At 39.5% G+C, this 14,884-nt stretch overlaps 1 protein-coding gene across 6 annotated transcripts in view; it reads right to left on the reverse strand.

Annotated features, from left to right (window-relative positions):
* Positions 1–3,630: 3,630 nt before the first annotated feature.
* Positions 3,631–14,884, reverse strand: part of RNF13 (ring finger protein 13) — a 140,190-nt gene continuing 128,936 nt past the window's right edge. For all 6 annotated transcript variants that reach the window (XM_088839896.1, XM_055411885.2, XM_055411877.2 and 3 more), the window contains 2 exons: positions 5,261–5,341; positions 3,631–5,000 (listed from right to left, as the gene is read on the reverse strand). In XM_088839896.1, the coding sequence (XP_088696022.1) occupies positions 4,636–5,000; positions 5,261–5,341 (446 nt within the window). In that variant the 3' untranslated portion in view covers positions 3,631–4,635. The remainder of the gene's footprint in view (positions 5,001–5,260; positions 5,342–14,884) is intronic.

Below are 14,884 nucleotides of genomic sequence, written 5' to 3' on the forward strand. Positions count from 1 at the left end.
CTCTAGACTCCTGTTATTTATGTAAATTGTTAGCTCACTGTTACAGTTGATCTTTGACACAATGTGAATATACTCTGCTGCAAACATAAAATTTTTCAAAAACTTCAGCTGGTGGCTTACTCCATTTCCTCTAGTATTATAAAGAAAATGAGTGCCTAGGAATTTTTTAATAAGCTTTGCTCTGTTAAAAATGGCTTGTCATTTGGGTGCATCTTCAGGCTTATAAGGCAAAAATTGACTTATCCACTGGAAATTAAATACTTTTCTTTTGTTGCTGGTGTTTTGATATGAAAAATCTAGTGAGCCGTAAGGGGCCCAATATCATGAAGGGTTTCTGCATTTGTGGATTCTTCTGTATTGAACTGTCATATGACTTCTCTTGATTTGGAGGCTGTGTTGGCAGGCTGAAGTCAGTGAGCTGGGATTTTCTCACATAAGAGAACACATTCCTTAGGCAGCATAAAAGATAATTGGGATTGGGATGTCTTGCAGTTTCTGGCTATGGACTGACTTGTTAACTATGACGATGTAATAATCAAGTTTAATCCCAGAGGTCATAGGTCTAGGAGATGTATTGAATTTTAGTAAATATGTTTTAACACTATTCAGGTAAGTGATTATCATGAACTGTCAAGTGGAAGGTTCAAGCTGAAAACTTGGTGGGTCTAAGCAAAACTGGGGAGCTGGTTATAATTCAGATTCTGGGCTCTGGAATGCCACCCTGTGGACATGAAGTTTCCAGAAGTAATTTTAGAAATAATCATTAGGTCAGTTATTTTAGGTGGACTATATGCTACCCTTTGAGAAAGAGTGGTTTAGGGAATGGAAGTTAATCTCTTAAAATACACTGTGCATAACTAAATTTTTTTTCTTTGACAGCGTTGTTAGTTATGAATTTGATTGGCCATACAGGGATGTAAAGGTATGGAAGATGTGGGATTTGGGACTGCTATTATAGTTGGGCACACCTTAGAAAGGCAAAAAACTTCTTGACCTGTTAAGATCCCTGTTAGGAACAAGAGGTTTGTCAGATGAAAATTTGGTGATTGGGTTGTGATGATTTTATGATCTTATGGTAATGTAAATTTATACTTTCAGTTCAGTCGCTCAGTCGTGTCCGACTCTGTGCGACCCCATGAACCACAGCACACCAGGCCTCCCTGTCCATCACCAGCTCCCGGAGTTCAAACTCATGTCCATCAAGTCGGTGATGCCATCCAGCCATCTCATTCTCTGTCATCCCCGTCTCCTCCCGCCCCCTGTCCTTCCCAGCATCAGTGTCTTTTCCAGTGAGTCAACTCGTCGCATGAGGTGGAGAAGTATTAGAGTTTCAGCTTTAGCATCAGTCCTTCCAAAGAACACCCAGGATTGATCTAGGGTAACTAGAAAGCAATGACTAGACTTGTGGAACCCTTACTGAATGAACCTCTGAGTAGGTAAGGGGATGTGTCTGTGTTTGAGGTGTGGGTAAGGGAGGAGAAGACAGTAGTTGCGCTGTATTGCTTAATCCCGCAGTTGTTTCCAACTCTTTCAGACTCTGTCCGTGGGGGATTGTCTAGGCAAGAATACTGGGGTAGGCTGCCATGCCCTCCTCCTCCAGGGGATCTTCCCAACCCAGGGATCGAATCTAGGTCTCCTGCCTTGCAGGCGGATTGTTTGCCTCGTGAGCCACCAGAGAAGACAGTAGATGGCAACTTCATCACTAAAATGAATGAAACTAATCATTGGCCCCTTTCCCATAATTTCATTAGAAAAGCACTTATGAAAATACATACATGTATCTTTGCTTTGTACTCTTCTAGGAATTTAACCTAAGGAAATGGAGCTATATAAATTTGTATAGCAGAATGTCACTCCCACAGCATTACTTAGAATAAACTTGGAAAACTACAAGATTTAACTTTCAGGGTTATGAGTCGAATAAATGACTATGTTCAGAAGACAAAATAGTCATTGAAGAATTACATAAGATAGTGCTCACCAATGAATTTTATATAATGGGATAAATATATATCATGTATTTTACATATGTATTTCTGAAGGCAAAATACAAATTTTTCTTGGGTAAGTTTCTAGGTAATTATACTTTTATAATCAGAAAATTTTTAAATTAGGAATATATTTTTTAGTGGAAATGGGATTTTAATTTTATTCAGTGGTCTTTTAAAAAAAGCTGTGTAATTATACCATAGAGAAATTATAGATTTCAAGTGACTATTAGAACTAGTAACAGTCCTAGATAGTGCTGTTAAGTATACATATTTCTAACAACTGAGAGTTTATAGAGTTTCAAAAGAAAATTATTTTTGCCTCAGAAAAACTAACAAATTTGAAGGAACCAAGTCCTTGATTTGAATTGTGGATTAAAGGCTGAGGGAATATAACATCTAATACACTTACCAGTGATTAACTTTTTCCCTTTAAAAAACTGTATTTTAGGTATGATGTTCTTTTTATGTTCTGGACACTGAGCTCAGTGTTTGGACCTTACACCCTACCTTAGGATAAATGAATTATACAAATGACCAGACAGGTTTAGAAAAGTTAGGATCAAATAGGTGTGTCAAATTCCATAGCACTGTTTTAACTACCATGTTGCTGCTGCTGCAGCTAAGTCACTTCAGTCGTGTCCGACTCTGTGTGACCCCATAGACGGCAGCCCATCAGGCTCCCCCGTCCCTGGGATTCTCCAGGCAAGAACACTGGAGTGGGTTGCCATTTCCTTCTCCTTTAACTACCATAATTCTGTTTCTCAGGTCTTATTTTTATTTCTGTGGGGTAGGGGTGGGAGAATAATGAAGAATTCAATTTTTTATTGTCCTAAGTGGAAATACCCATTTTTTGTTGTTGCTTATAAAAATTTTTTTTAAAGCAGTTCAAAAAGTGAAATCCCTCAATAGTGTTACAGTTTTAAAAAATGTATTAAAATTTTTTACAACAGAAGGCTAACTGGTATTCTTAACTATTCTCTAATATGCTTCTGTTCACTATTAATTTCCCATGTCAATACAGATAAATCTAGCTATTTACCCTCTTGGGGCTGTACAGCAGTTTACTGTAAAGATGTACCATAATTATAAGAAGGTATCATAATGTACACTGTTGTTGGAACCATTGGTCTGCAGTTTTGGGGGGATTCCCTAATTGCTTGTGAGCAATTATATACAAATTTATACAATTATATACAAAGTTACTTTTACAATTATACAAAGTTACTTTGTATAAAATTTGTATAAAATCCTAAGGTAAAGTGTGTTTATCTGCCCTGCTGCTGCTGCTGCTGCTAAGTCACTTCAGTCGTGTCCGACTCTATGTGACCCCAGAGACGGAAGCCCACCAGGCTCCCCCGTCCCTGGGATTGTCCAGGCAAGAACACGGGAGTGGGTTGCCATTTCCTTCTCCAATGTGTGAAAGTGAAAAGTGAAAGTGAAGTCGCTCAGTCGTGTCTGACCCTTAGCGACCCCACGGACTGCAGCCCACCAGGCTCCTCCATCCATGGGATTTTCCAGGCAAGAGTACTGGAGTGGCTTGCCATTGCCTATCTGCCCTAAATTACCTTAATTATCATAACTTTAAAAAACACTGTGCACCTAAATAAGTTTAATGTGGGTAATACTACAGGAGAACAAACAAAGTGGAAAACGTGTTTATTAACATTCAAACTCCCTTCATACAAGGCCATATAAAAATTCTTAGCATTTTGATTATATATAAGCCTATATTTTCTACATAGTTAACAGTAATGTGTAATTTAGCTTTTCATAATACATTGTTTAAATACATCATTAGTTCTGTTAAACATAAGCAACATTTTCAAATCCAATACTTGAACAGTTTCCTCTGTACATAGTTTAGCAGGGCTAATAAGCATAGGATGCTCTTTATTAAGAGGTATATAATCTGAATATTAACAATGACTGAAGTTTGGTATTTTTATACAGCATTTTATGTTTTGATCACCACACAGAATCCTTAAGGATACTGAAATTCAGTAAGTAAAGTCAGAGACATTACTTCAGCTGATAAATCAAGTTCATACATGACACTATAGTATTAAAAACCTTAAAAATAAAAACAAACATTTTGCAAACTGCCCTAGTACTGACTGACCCTATCAGGGTAAGACTACTTGGCAATAGAAAGGAAAAAGCTTTGAGTTTCTCTGTGGCGCTGATAGTCACCTCTCGCTAATTATGGCAATTTGGCCAAATACCAGAACAAGCATATTCCAGCTCAACAACTCTAGGTAACTTTATGGAGATGGGAGTTGGCTCAGCTCATGCTCGGTGGCCACAGCACTGACCCTGTGTGTGAAAACATGAAACGTGTGCTTACTGTGATCTAGGTCTTAATCGCAAGCTATACTGAGGAATCTCTTTTAATGTTTTGGCTACGTTTCATTCCAAAAGAGTCAATCTGATGCTTGAATTACAGCACCAGTCTATTATTAGTGAAATGAAGTACACTCCTGCAGATAAATACAGATCAAAAAAAACTGTTTCAGTAATATTGATTAACCTGTAGAATAAAAAATAAATTATCTCTACAGAAATCTCTGAAGGGAGCAAAAAAAAAAATCAAACTATATGCCTAAATAAACATTTTAAGAGGAAATAACCCAATATCCTCTGAAGGTCAAACAGTGTTTGCTATGTTGTAATCCCGTTCACCATTAGGCTGCAGTTGGACCACAACACTATGTTCATTGATTTCGTTTTCTGCATCACTGCTGTCGGTATCTTCATTGTCATCTTCCTCATAGTCTGAAGATTCTGTCATGTTCTGATGTGAGTGGGATTCCGACAAAGCCCCAAATGACTGAGTGCTGGCAGAAGCCAAAGGTCTGAGTAAAGGGGTGTGTTCTGACACTTCATTTTCTTCTTGACTACTATCTGTGTCAGAGTCTGAATCGCCTTGAGAAGGAACAACTTTTTGCTTGCAGACTGGACAGGTTTTTTTGGTCTTAGTTAGCCAAGGATCTACACACTTGCAGTGATAAGCTGTTGAAGCAAAATACACATCTTTTAGATAGTGCACTGTTGTTGAGAACATAATCTCCTGCCATGGTTATTCATGTTCAGATCCGTATGCATCATATAGGGACAAGACAAAAGTTTGTAAATTTTTATAAATCTTCATCCTTTAATGAGATCACTGATTAGTACAGGACCTGGCTTATGATGTGCTAATAACTATTTTTTGTCTAACACTGAACCTAAGTATAAATGATGTATAAATTCAAAGCAGTAATTATTCATACCATGGGAACAGGGAAGGATTCTGAGTTTGTCTCCATCTTCATATTCATCCAAACAAATGGCACATACATCATATTCATCTCCTATGATAGAAATAGTAAAATTAATTAAAAGATCCCTTTTTAATTCCTTACTGTTGAACTTATGACCTTTATTTTAAAAAAAGACAAAGTCATTGTCTATCTCACACACAGGGCAACCACATCGCGAAGCATGTCAGGATAAAGCCATTGTCTGGATAGATAGGTGGGAAGAACATAACACACGTGGAAAAGAATAATAGTTCCAATTGAAAGAATCCCTTTAACATCTGTAGTCATTTAAGCACATTCAGGAGAAGGCCTAAATAGAAAGTTCTAATGAAAATTTTTGTTCAGTATCTTGAATGTGGTTGCTGTAGGGTTACTGTAGTATCACTTATCAAATACATTCTGTAACAAATAGAGGGTTCTATTATAATCTCTTGTTTGAGATTTATGAGACTGATTTTACCTATCTTAAACTATTAAAATACTAAAGGACTCCAACATATCTATAATTATCTGTAATTACACAGTTGATCCATTTACCTGGGCTTTGAGGATAGTTCCAATATATTAAGGAATTCAATCATGCTGATTTCTCATACAAATCAAACTTTCAGTATTACAACTTTATGAAAATGCCCATTAAAAACAGATTCAGTTAATATAATTGAACAGGACTGAATGAGTCCAAAGCTGTACCACAGCTCTAAGCCTCATTTTACTAAGGTAGAAAGGTTATCCTGCATTATCCAAGTGGGCCCAATGTACACAAGGGCCCCTAAAAGTGAGAGGAGGAGGTTTTTCTAGTTCAGAGTCAGAGGGGGAGATATGACTATGTCAGTTCAGTTCAGTCGGTCAGTTGTGTCTGACTCTGTGACCCCGTGAATCACAGCACGCCAGGCCTCCCTGTCCATCACCAGCTCCCGGAGTTCACTCAAACCCACCTCCATCGAGTCGGTGATGCCATACAGCCATCTCATTCTCTGTCGTCCCCTTCTCCTCCTGCCCCCAATCCCTCCTAGCATCAGAGTCTTTTCCAGTGAGTCAACTCGTCCCATGAGGTGGCCAAAGTATTGGAGTTTCAGCTTCAGCATCAGTCCTTCCAATGAACACCCAGGACTGATCTCCTTGAGAATGGACTGGTTGGATCTCCTTGCAGTCCAAGGGACTCTCAAGAGTCTTCTCCAGCACCACAGTTCAAAAGCATCAATTCTTTGGTGCTCAGCTTTCTTCACGGTCCAATTCTCACATCCATACATGACCACTGGAAAAACCATAGCCTTGACTAGACAGACCTTGGTTGGCAAAGTAATGTCTGCTTTTTAGTATGCTATCTAGGTCATAACTTTCCTTCCAAGGAGTAAGCGTTTTTTAATTTCCTGGCTGCAATCAGCATCTGCAGTGATTCTGGAGCCCCCAAAAATAAAAGTCTGACAGTGTTTCCACTGTTTCCCATGAAGTGATGGAACCAGATGCCATGATCTTCGTTTTCTGAATGTTAAGCTTTAAGCCAACTTTGTCACTCTCCTCTTTCACTGTCATCAAGAGGCTTTTAGTTCCTCTTCACTTTCTGCCATAAGGGTAGTGTCATCTGCATATCTGAGGTTATAGATATTTCTCCCGGCAATCTTGATTCCAGCTTGTGCTTCTTCCAGCCCAGTGTTCCTCATGATGTACTCTGCATATAAGTTAAATAAGGAGGGTGACAATATACAGCCTTGACGTACTCCTTTTCCTATCTGGAACCCATGTCCAGTTCTGACTGTTGCTTCCTGACCTGCATATAGGTTTCTCAAGAGGCAGGTCAGGTGGTCTGGTATGCCCATCTCTTGAGTGGAGAAATAAATCCAGAAAGAATGAAGTGATGGAGCCAAAGCAAAAACAATACCCAGTTGTGGATGTGACTGGTGATAGAAGCAAGGTCCAATGCTGTAAAGAGCAATATTGCATAGGAACCTGGAATGTTAGGTCCATGAATCAAGGCAAATTGGAAGTGGTCAAACAGGAGATGGCAAGAGTGAACATCGACATTCTAGAAATCAGTGAACTAAAATGGACTGGAATGGGTGAATTTCACTCAGATGACCATTATATCTACTACTGTGGGCAGGAATCCCTTAGAAGAAGTGGAGTAGCCATCATGGTCAACAAAAGAGTCCAAAATGCAGTACTTGGATACAATCTCAAAAACGACAGAATGATCTCTGTTTGTTTCCAAGGCAAACCATTCAATATCACGGTGATCCAAGCCTATGCCCCAACCAGTAATGCTGAAGAAGCCGAAGTTGAACGAAGGTTCTATGAAGACCTACAAGACCTTCTAGAACTAACACCCAAAAAAGATGTCCTTTTCATTATAGGGGACTGGAATGCAAAAGTAGGAAGTCAAGTCACCTGGAGTAACAGGCAAATTTGGCCTTAGAGTACGGAATGAAGCAGGGCAAAGGCTAATAGAGTTTTGCCACGAGAATGCACTGGTCATAGCAAACACCCTCTTCAACAACACAAGAGAAGACTCTACACATGGACATCACCAGATGGTCAACAGCGAAATCAGACTGATTATATTCTTTGCAGCCAAAGATGGAGAAGCTCTATACAGTTAGCAAAAAAAGGCCGGGAGCTTACTGTGGCTCAGATCATGAACTCCTTATTGCCAAATTCAGACTTAAATTGAAGAAAGTAGGGAAAAGCACTAGACCATTCAGATATGACCTCAATCAAATCCCTTATGATTATACAGTGGAAGTGAGAAATAGATTTAAGGGACTAGATCTGATAGACAGAGTGCCTGATGAACTATGGACGGAGGTTCGTGACTATGTCAGGGAGAGACAATATTACTGACTTTGAAGACAGAAGGGAAGGAGGGTCATAAGCCAAAGAACATGGTGGCCTCTAGAAGCTGGAAAAGGCAAATAAATGGATTCCCCCACTAGAGCCATCAGAAAAGAATGTTTGATTTTAGCTCAGTAAGGCCTGTCAGACTTGAAACGTAAAATAATAAATTTGTGTTGTTTTAAGCCACTAGGTTTGTGGCTTTAAATTTGTCACCACAGCAATAAGAAATGAGTGTAAGCAGTATTAGGGTTAGCCTGCTAGTGAAAGTCGCTCAGTAATGTCCGACTCTTTGCAACCCCAAGGACTATACAGTCCATGGAATTCAAGCCAGAATACTGGAGTGGGTAGCCTTTCCCTTATCCAGCGGATCTTCCCGATCCAGGGTTTCCTGCATTGAAGGCGGATTCTTTACCATCTGAGCTTACCAGGGGGTTAGGCTAGACATACAGAATTGACGCTTTCTAGTGTTTCCAGTGATAGATTTATATTGATCACCCATATTTTCTAGGCACAGCACTTACTTTGATGATAACTGGTCAACATTGAAAGGTATAATTTGTGATCATGGACCAGAAGGGAGCCTAGTGTTCTGTAGAGAATTAACCCCCATGGTGTGTGTGATGAAATGGTAAAGCACATCCTGACTGTTTTATTACCCACATAACCGTGTGCAAGACGCCATCTTTATGTTTCAGTATTCTCAAAGACAAAAATATTAACACACTATGATTTTGGATTGTTGTGGATTAAAAGAGAATGCAAGTAGAGTGTCTGGCACAAACAGTATTTCTTAGCCAGTCTCCACCTGATAAAACTGACCTGGTAGGCGTACTGGCTTATGAAGGCTGTGGCTAGGAATCTGCTCTCTGATATCCCCACGTGATTCTGTTAGTAGCAAAGAGCTAGTGGCAATGGTCAATGAACCTGTTGGCTCTACTTGGGGTAATTATGTAATTTAAGTATTCAGCAGCCCTTGAGCTGTGAGTGTACTTGACTTCCAGTTTTATTTGAAAGCTAGGTTTGGTAGACACTTGATAAAAGTGTTTCCCCAACCCCTCTCCAGTCAAAACGTGATTAAATGTGGTATGGGTCAGAAATCTAAAAAACAGACAAAGTTATATATCAATAAAAAAGCAAAAAGGAAAACAATCAAATTTCTGTCCCATTTTAAGACACAAAATTTAAAATGGTAGAAAATGTATTATATGACATGACAACTTAGAAATCCAGCCAGTGGATTCATATTCAAGATAATGGCCCAACATCAAAAAATTAAGTGGTTTTATATTTAAGTTAAAGATAAAGGCATTTATGTATTTTTGAAAATAATTTTCAACCTTCAGTTCAGTTCAGTCGCTCAGTCGTGTCCAACTCTCCGTGACCCCATGAATCACAGCACACCAGGCCTCCCTGTCCATCACCAACTCCCGGAGTACACTCAAACTCATGTCCACAGAGTCGGTGATGCCATCCAGCCATCTCATTCTCCGTCGTCCCCTTCTCCTCCCGCCCCCAACCTTTCCCAGCATCAGAGTCTTTTCCAGTGAGTCAACCTTAGCAGATTTAAAAAATTAACCAATTTGTCCAATGATTCTGGTTGCATGAGATATAGGGGCTATAACAAGTGCTAACAGCTGTTAGTTTTGTTATTGTCCGCACCATGCTAGAAAGTTCCATTGCTTATAAACCAGTGGTTCTCAACCAGGGGACAATTTTGTTCCCCTGCCCCTAGGGATATTTGGTGATATCTGGAGACATCTTTGTTACTCACAATTGGGAGTTGTTACTGCTGTCATCTAGTAGACCAGGGAGGCTATTAAACATCTTATAATGCTGCAGTGAAAGTGAGTGTTAGCCGCCCAGTCATGTCCTATTCTTTGGGACCCCATGGACTGTAGCCCACCAGGCTCCTCTGTCCATGGGATTCTCCAGGCAAGAATACTGGAGTTAGGTTGCCATTTCCTGCTCCAGGGAGTCTTCCCGATCCAGGGATTGAACCTGTGTCTCCTGCACCGCAGGCAAGATTTTTTACTGTCTGAGCCACCAGGGAAGCCCATAATGCTCTAGACAGGCCCTCAAAGAATTTTCCCATATAAAAAGCCAATAGTGAGAAGGCTGAGAGAACCTGATATAAACACCCCTCCAGGCTTTCTCAAAGACGGCTAATTCACTAATGGATAGATGTTCAGAAGCTGCAGGAGGGGTGAGATTCATGTCTGTTCAGTTCAGTTCAGTCGCTCAGTTGTGTCCGACTCTTTGCGACCCCATGGACCACAGCACACCAGGCCTCCCTGTCCATCACCAACTCCCGGAGTTCACTCAAACTCACCTCCATCGAGTCGGTGATGCCATCCAGGCATCTCATTCTCTCTCGTCCCCGTCTCCTCCTACCCCCAATCCCTCCTAGCATCAGACTCTTTTCCAGTGAGTCAACACATCGCATGAGGTGGCCAAAGGATTGGAGTTTCAGCTTTACATAAGTCCTTCCAATGAACACCCAGGATTGATCTCCCTTAGAATGGACTGGTTGGATTTCCTTGCAGTCCAAGGGACTCTCAAGAGTCTTCTCCAGCACCACAGCTCAAAAGCATCAATTCTTCGGCGATCAGCTTTCTTCACAGTCCAACTCTGACATCCATACATGACCACGGGAAAAACCATAGCCTTAACTAGACGGACCTTGGTTGGCAAAGTAATGTCTCTGCTTTATAATATACTATCTAGGTTGGTCATAACTTTCCTTCCAAGGAGTAAAGCGTCTTTTAATTTCATGGCTGCAATCAGCATCTGCAGAGATTTTGGAGCCCAAAAAAATAAAGTCTGACTCTGTTTCCACTGTTTCCCCATCTATTTCCCATGAAGTGATGGGACCAGATGCCATGATCTTCGTTTTCTGAATGTTGAGCTTCAAGCCAACCTTTTCACTCTCCTCTTTCACTTTCATCAAGAGGCCTTTGAGTTCCTCTTCACTTTCTTCCATAAGGGTTATTGATATTTCTCCCGGCAATCTTGATTCCAGCTTGTGCTTCTTCCAGCCCAGCGTTCCTCATGATGTACTCTGCATATAAGTTAAATAAGCAGGGTAACAATATACAACCTTGACCTACTCCTTTTCCTATTTGGAACCAGTCTGTTGTTCCATGTCCAGTTCTAACTGTTGCTTCCTGACCTGCATACAGGTTTCTCAACAGGCAGGTCAGGTGGTCTGGTATTCCCACCTGTTTCAGAATTTTCCACAGTTTATTGTGATCCACACAGTCAAAGGCTTTGGCATAGTCAAGGAAGCAGAAATAGATGTTTTTCTTGAAATCTCTTGCTTTCTCCATGATCCAGCGGATGTTGGCAATTTGATCTCTGGTGCCTCTGCCTTTTCTAAAACCTGCTTGAACATCTGGAAGTTCACAATTCACATATTGCTGAAGCCTAGCTTGGAGAATTTTGAGCATGACTTTACTAGCGTGTGAGATGAGTGCAACAGTGCAGTAGTTTGAGCATTCTTTGGCATTGCCTTAAAAGGTCAGTCTTCATATCTGTTATGTGCCACTATATGGAAACACTTCTATCTGGATTGCTATATTATTGTTATTTAAATGTTTCAGAAAATTTTCAAGAAGACAGTTAATATCTCATCAATCTAGGAACGTTATAATACATAAGTGGACAAAACTTTGATTTCACCCTCTAAACCTGTTTCTCCCTAGTTTTTCCCCCAAACCTTGGGTCATCAGATATAGCAAAGGCACTGACATATCAGAACAGAAAGCACACAAGAGTTAAGGCAGCCCTGCAGTAGCATACACTGATCATCAGGCCTGGGCACGTCCTTGACGCCTCTTTCCCTTAGTGCTTAGATTCAACATCACCAAGTCCTGTACACTTTTTTCTGTAAAACATCTTTAGTTGGTCTCTGATTCCTCAATTACACTAATCCATTAGCCCTGATTACTAGAAGAGCCTCTTTTCCTGTCCTATATGGTTTTTCTCCATAGCAGCCAAAGTGATATTTTAAAAACATAAACAGTCCCCCATCTCACTTAGAATAAAGTCTAAGCTCTTTGTCATGGCCTTCATATAGCTGAGTATGATCTGATACACAGATCGGTCATCTCACAGCGCTCTATCCCCTTCCATACACACTTCAGTCACACTGGCCTTCTTTCAGTCTTGAACAAAGTAATAGAAATCGCTAGTTCTAAAGATGACTTAAAAATGAACTAGTTGTCGACAAAATGGAAAGACAACTACTGAATGGGAGAAAATACTTGGAAATGATTTGATTGACAAGGGGTTGACATCCAAAATATATAAACAGCTCACATCAAAGCAACGTAAGACCTAAACAGATGTTTTTCCAAAAAAGACATACAGATGATCACCATCACTAAACATCAGAGATATTCAAATGAAAACCACAATAAGATATCACTTCACACCTTTTAGAATGGCTATCATCAAAAAGACCAAAAATACTGTCAAGGATGGGGAGAAAAGGGAACCCTTGTACACTGCTGGTGTGAATGTAAGCTGGTACAGCCACTGTGAAAGACAGTACAGAGATTCCTCAACAAACTAAAAATAGACCTACCATATGATCCAGCAGTGTTCCACTCCTGAGTATACATCCAAAGAAAACAACACTAATTCAAACAGACAGCACACCCCATGTTCACAGCATCATTATTTACAATAGCCAAGATAAGGAAGCAACGGGTCCATCAACATATCGATGGATAAAGAAGATGTAGTATATATATTCCATTATGTGTGTGTATATATACACAGTGTGTATATATTCCATAGTGTATATATATACACAATGAGATACCACTCAGTTATAAAAAAGAATGAAATTTTGCTATTTTCAACAACATGGATGGACTCGGAAGATATGTTTAGTGAACTATGTCAGAGAAAGACAAATACTGTGTGATATACTTGTATATAGAATCTAATAAACTAATAAATATAACAAAAAAGAAACAGAGTCATGGATATACACAACAAACTAATGGTTATCAGTGGGGAGAGGGAAGGGGAGGGGTGAAAGGGGTAGAGAAGAGGTACAAACTACTAGGTAAAAATAAATAAGCCACAAGAATATACTGTATAGCACAGAGAATATAGCCAGTATTTTAAAATAGCTATAAATGGAGTATAACCTTTAAAAAGTGAGAGTCACTATATTGTACACCTGACAATTATATGATACTATAAATCAAATATAACCTCAATCAAAAAATAAGTTTACCCGAAATAATCTAGTCATCAAAAATCAATGCAAACCTTAACTGTTCAATTTTATAACAAACTAGTTCACCTTAAGTCAACTAGAATAGGTTTCCTCAAAGAGACTGAACATTCAGGGCTAAACACATACCATTTTCATGAGAAAAGAATATATATTTTAAATAATATGTCCAGGGAATATACAGCATTGAATCCATGAGCTTCAAATAAAAAATTACTGTTCTTATAAAGAAAGTGCCTTGCCACTCATTCCCTGCTTTGCCAGTAAAGATCTTTCTAACAAATTTAAATAAATAAATCTTATCTTTTGTTTTCCCTTCCTCCATAACTATTCCTAAGAAATGTGAACAGAAGACAAAACTGGATAAAATATTTCATAAGCCAGATTTCCTTAAGAATTATTCCTGATTATATTTAAACCCTGAGCAAAGGAACAAATATTTACTTTGAAGGTTGGATTAAAGACAGTTAGGGCTTCCCAGTTAGTTCAGCTGGTAAAGAATCCATCTGCAGTGCAGGAGACCCCAATTCAATCCCCAGGTTGGGAAGATCCCCTGGAGAAGGGACAGGCTACCCACTCCAGTATTCTTGGCTGGAGAATTCCATGGACAGAGGAGTCTGGCAGGCTACAGTCCATGGGGTTGCAAAGAGTCAGACACGACTCAGCGCTTTCACTTCAAAGGCAGTTAAACAGAGTAATAAAAAATAAGGATGTCTTCATAAATAGATATAAGAAAAAATTTAAAAAACTAAACACTGCACCACTGTTTTGTGATCTGCTATAAAATGTCACACTGCATTTTTTAAATCTCTGAAATAAAATCTTCGTCCTAAACAAGATTAGAAAATTTCAGTGATTAAGCAATAAAGGAAAAATGTTGGTAACTTAAAACTTCAAATATAAAACCCACTTTTTCATCCTTTACGTCTCAGGGATTTGTCTCCTTCACACACTAATGGGGTATGGAGACAGCTCCCATGGAGACTGCCTTAAATGCTTAGTTGAGAGACTATTAAGGGAAAACATAAGGTTTTTTCATTTGCTATGAAAAATGGTATGTGGTAACCAGTCTTTATGATTATAGAAAATGCATCAATTGATGCAGGAAACTCAGGAAACCATAGTCAACTGAAGAGGTATTTTTGAGGACAACAGTGAATAATGAAATTTATAAGGAAGTTGGCTGCTTCAAAAGCAAGAAAATAACTAATAAAAGGCTATTATTATTTTGTATGTGCTGGTGATGCTTTAGTCGCTAAGTCGTGTTCAACTCTTGGCAACTCCATGGACTGTAGCCTGCCAGGATCCTCTGTCCTCGGGATTTTCCAGGCAGGAATACTGGAGTGGGTTGCCATGTTCCCTCCAGGGAATCTTCCCCACCCAGGAACTGAACCTGGGTTTACAGCATTGCAGGTGGATTCCTTACCAACTGAGCGACCAGGGAAGCCCTTATGTGTGCTAGAAATAGCTAAATCGATGTTTTAAACATTTAAATGTTACTCAGCATAAAC

This window comes from Moschus berezovskii, chromosome 1, assembly GCF_049115385.1.
Source record: "Moschus berezovskii isolate FMDL1 chromosome 1, NW_MosBer_1.0, whole genome shotgun sequence".
Classification (NCBI taxonomy): domain Eukaryota; kingdom Metazoa; phylum Chordata; class Mammalia; order Artiodactyla; family Moschidae; genus Moschus; species Moschus berezovskii.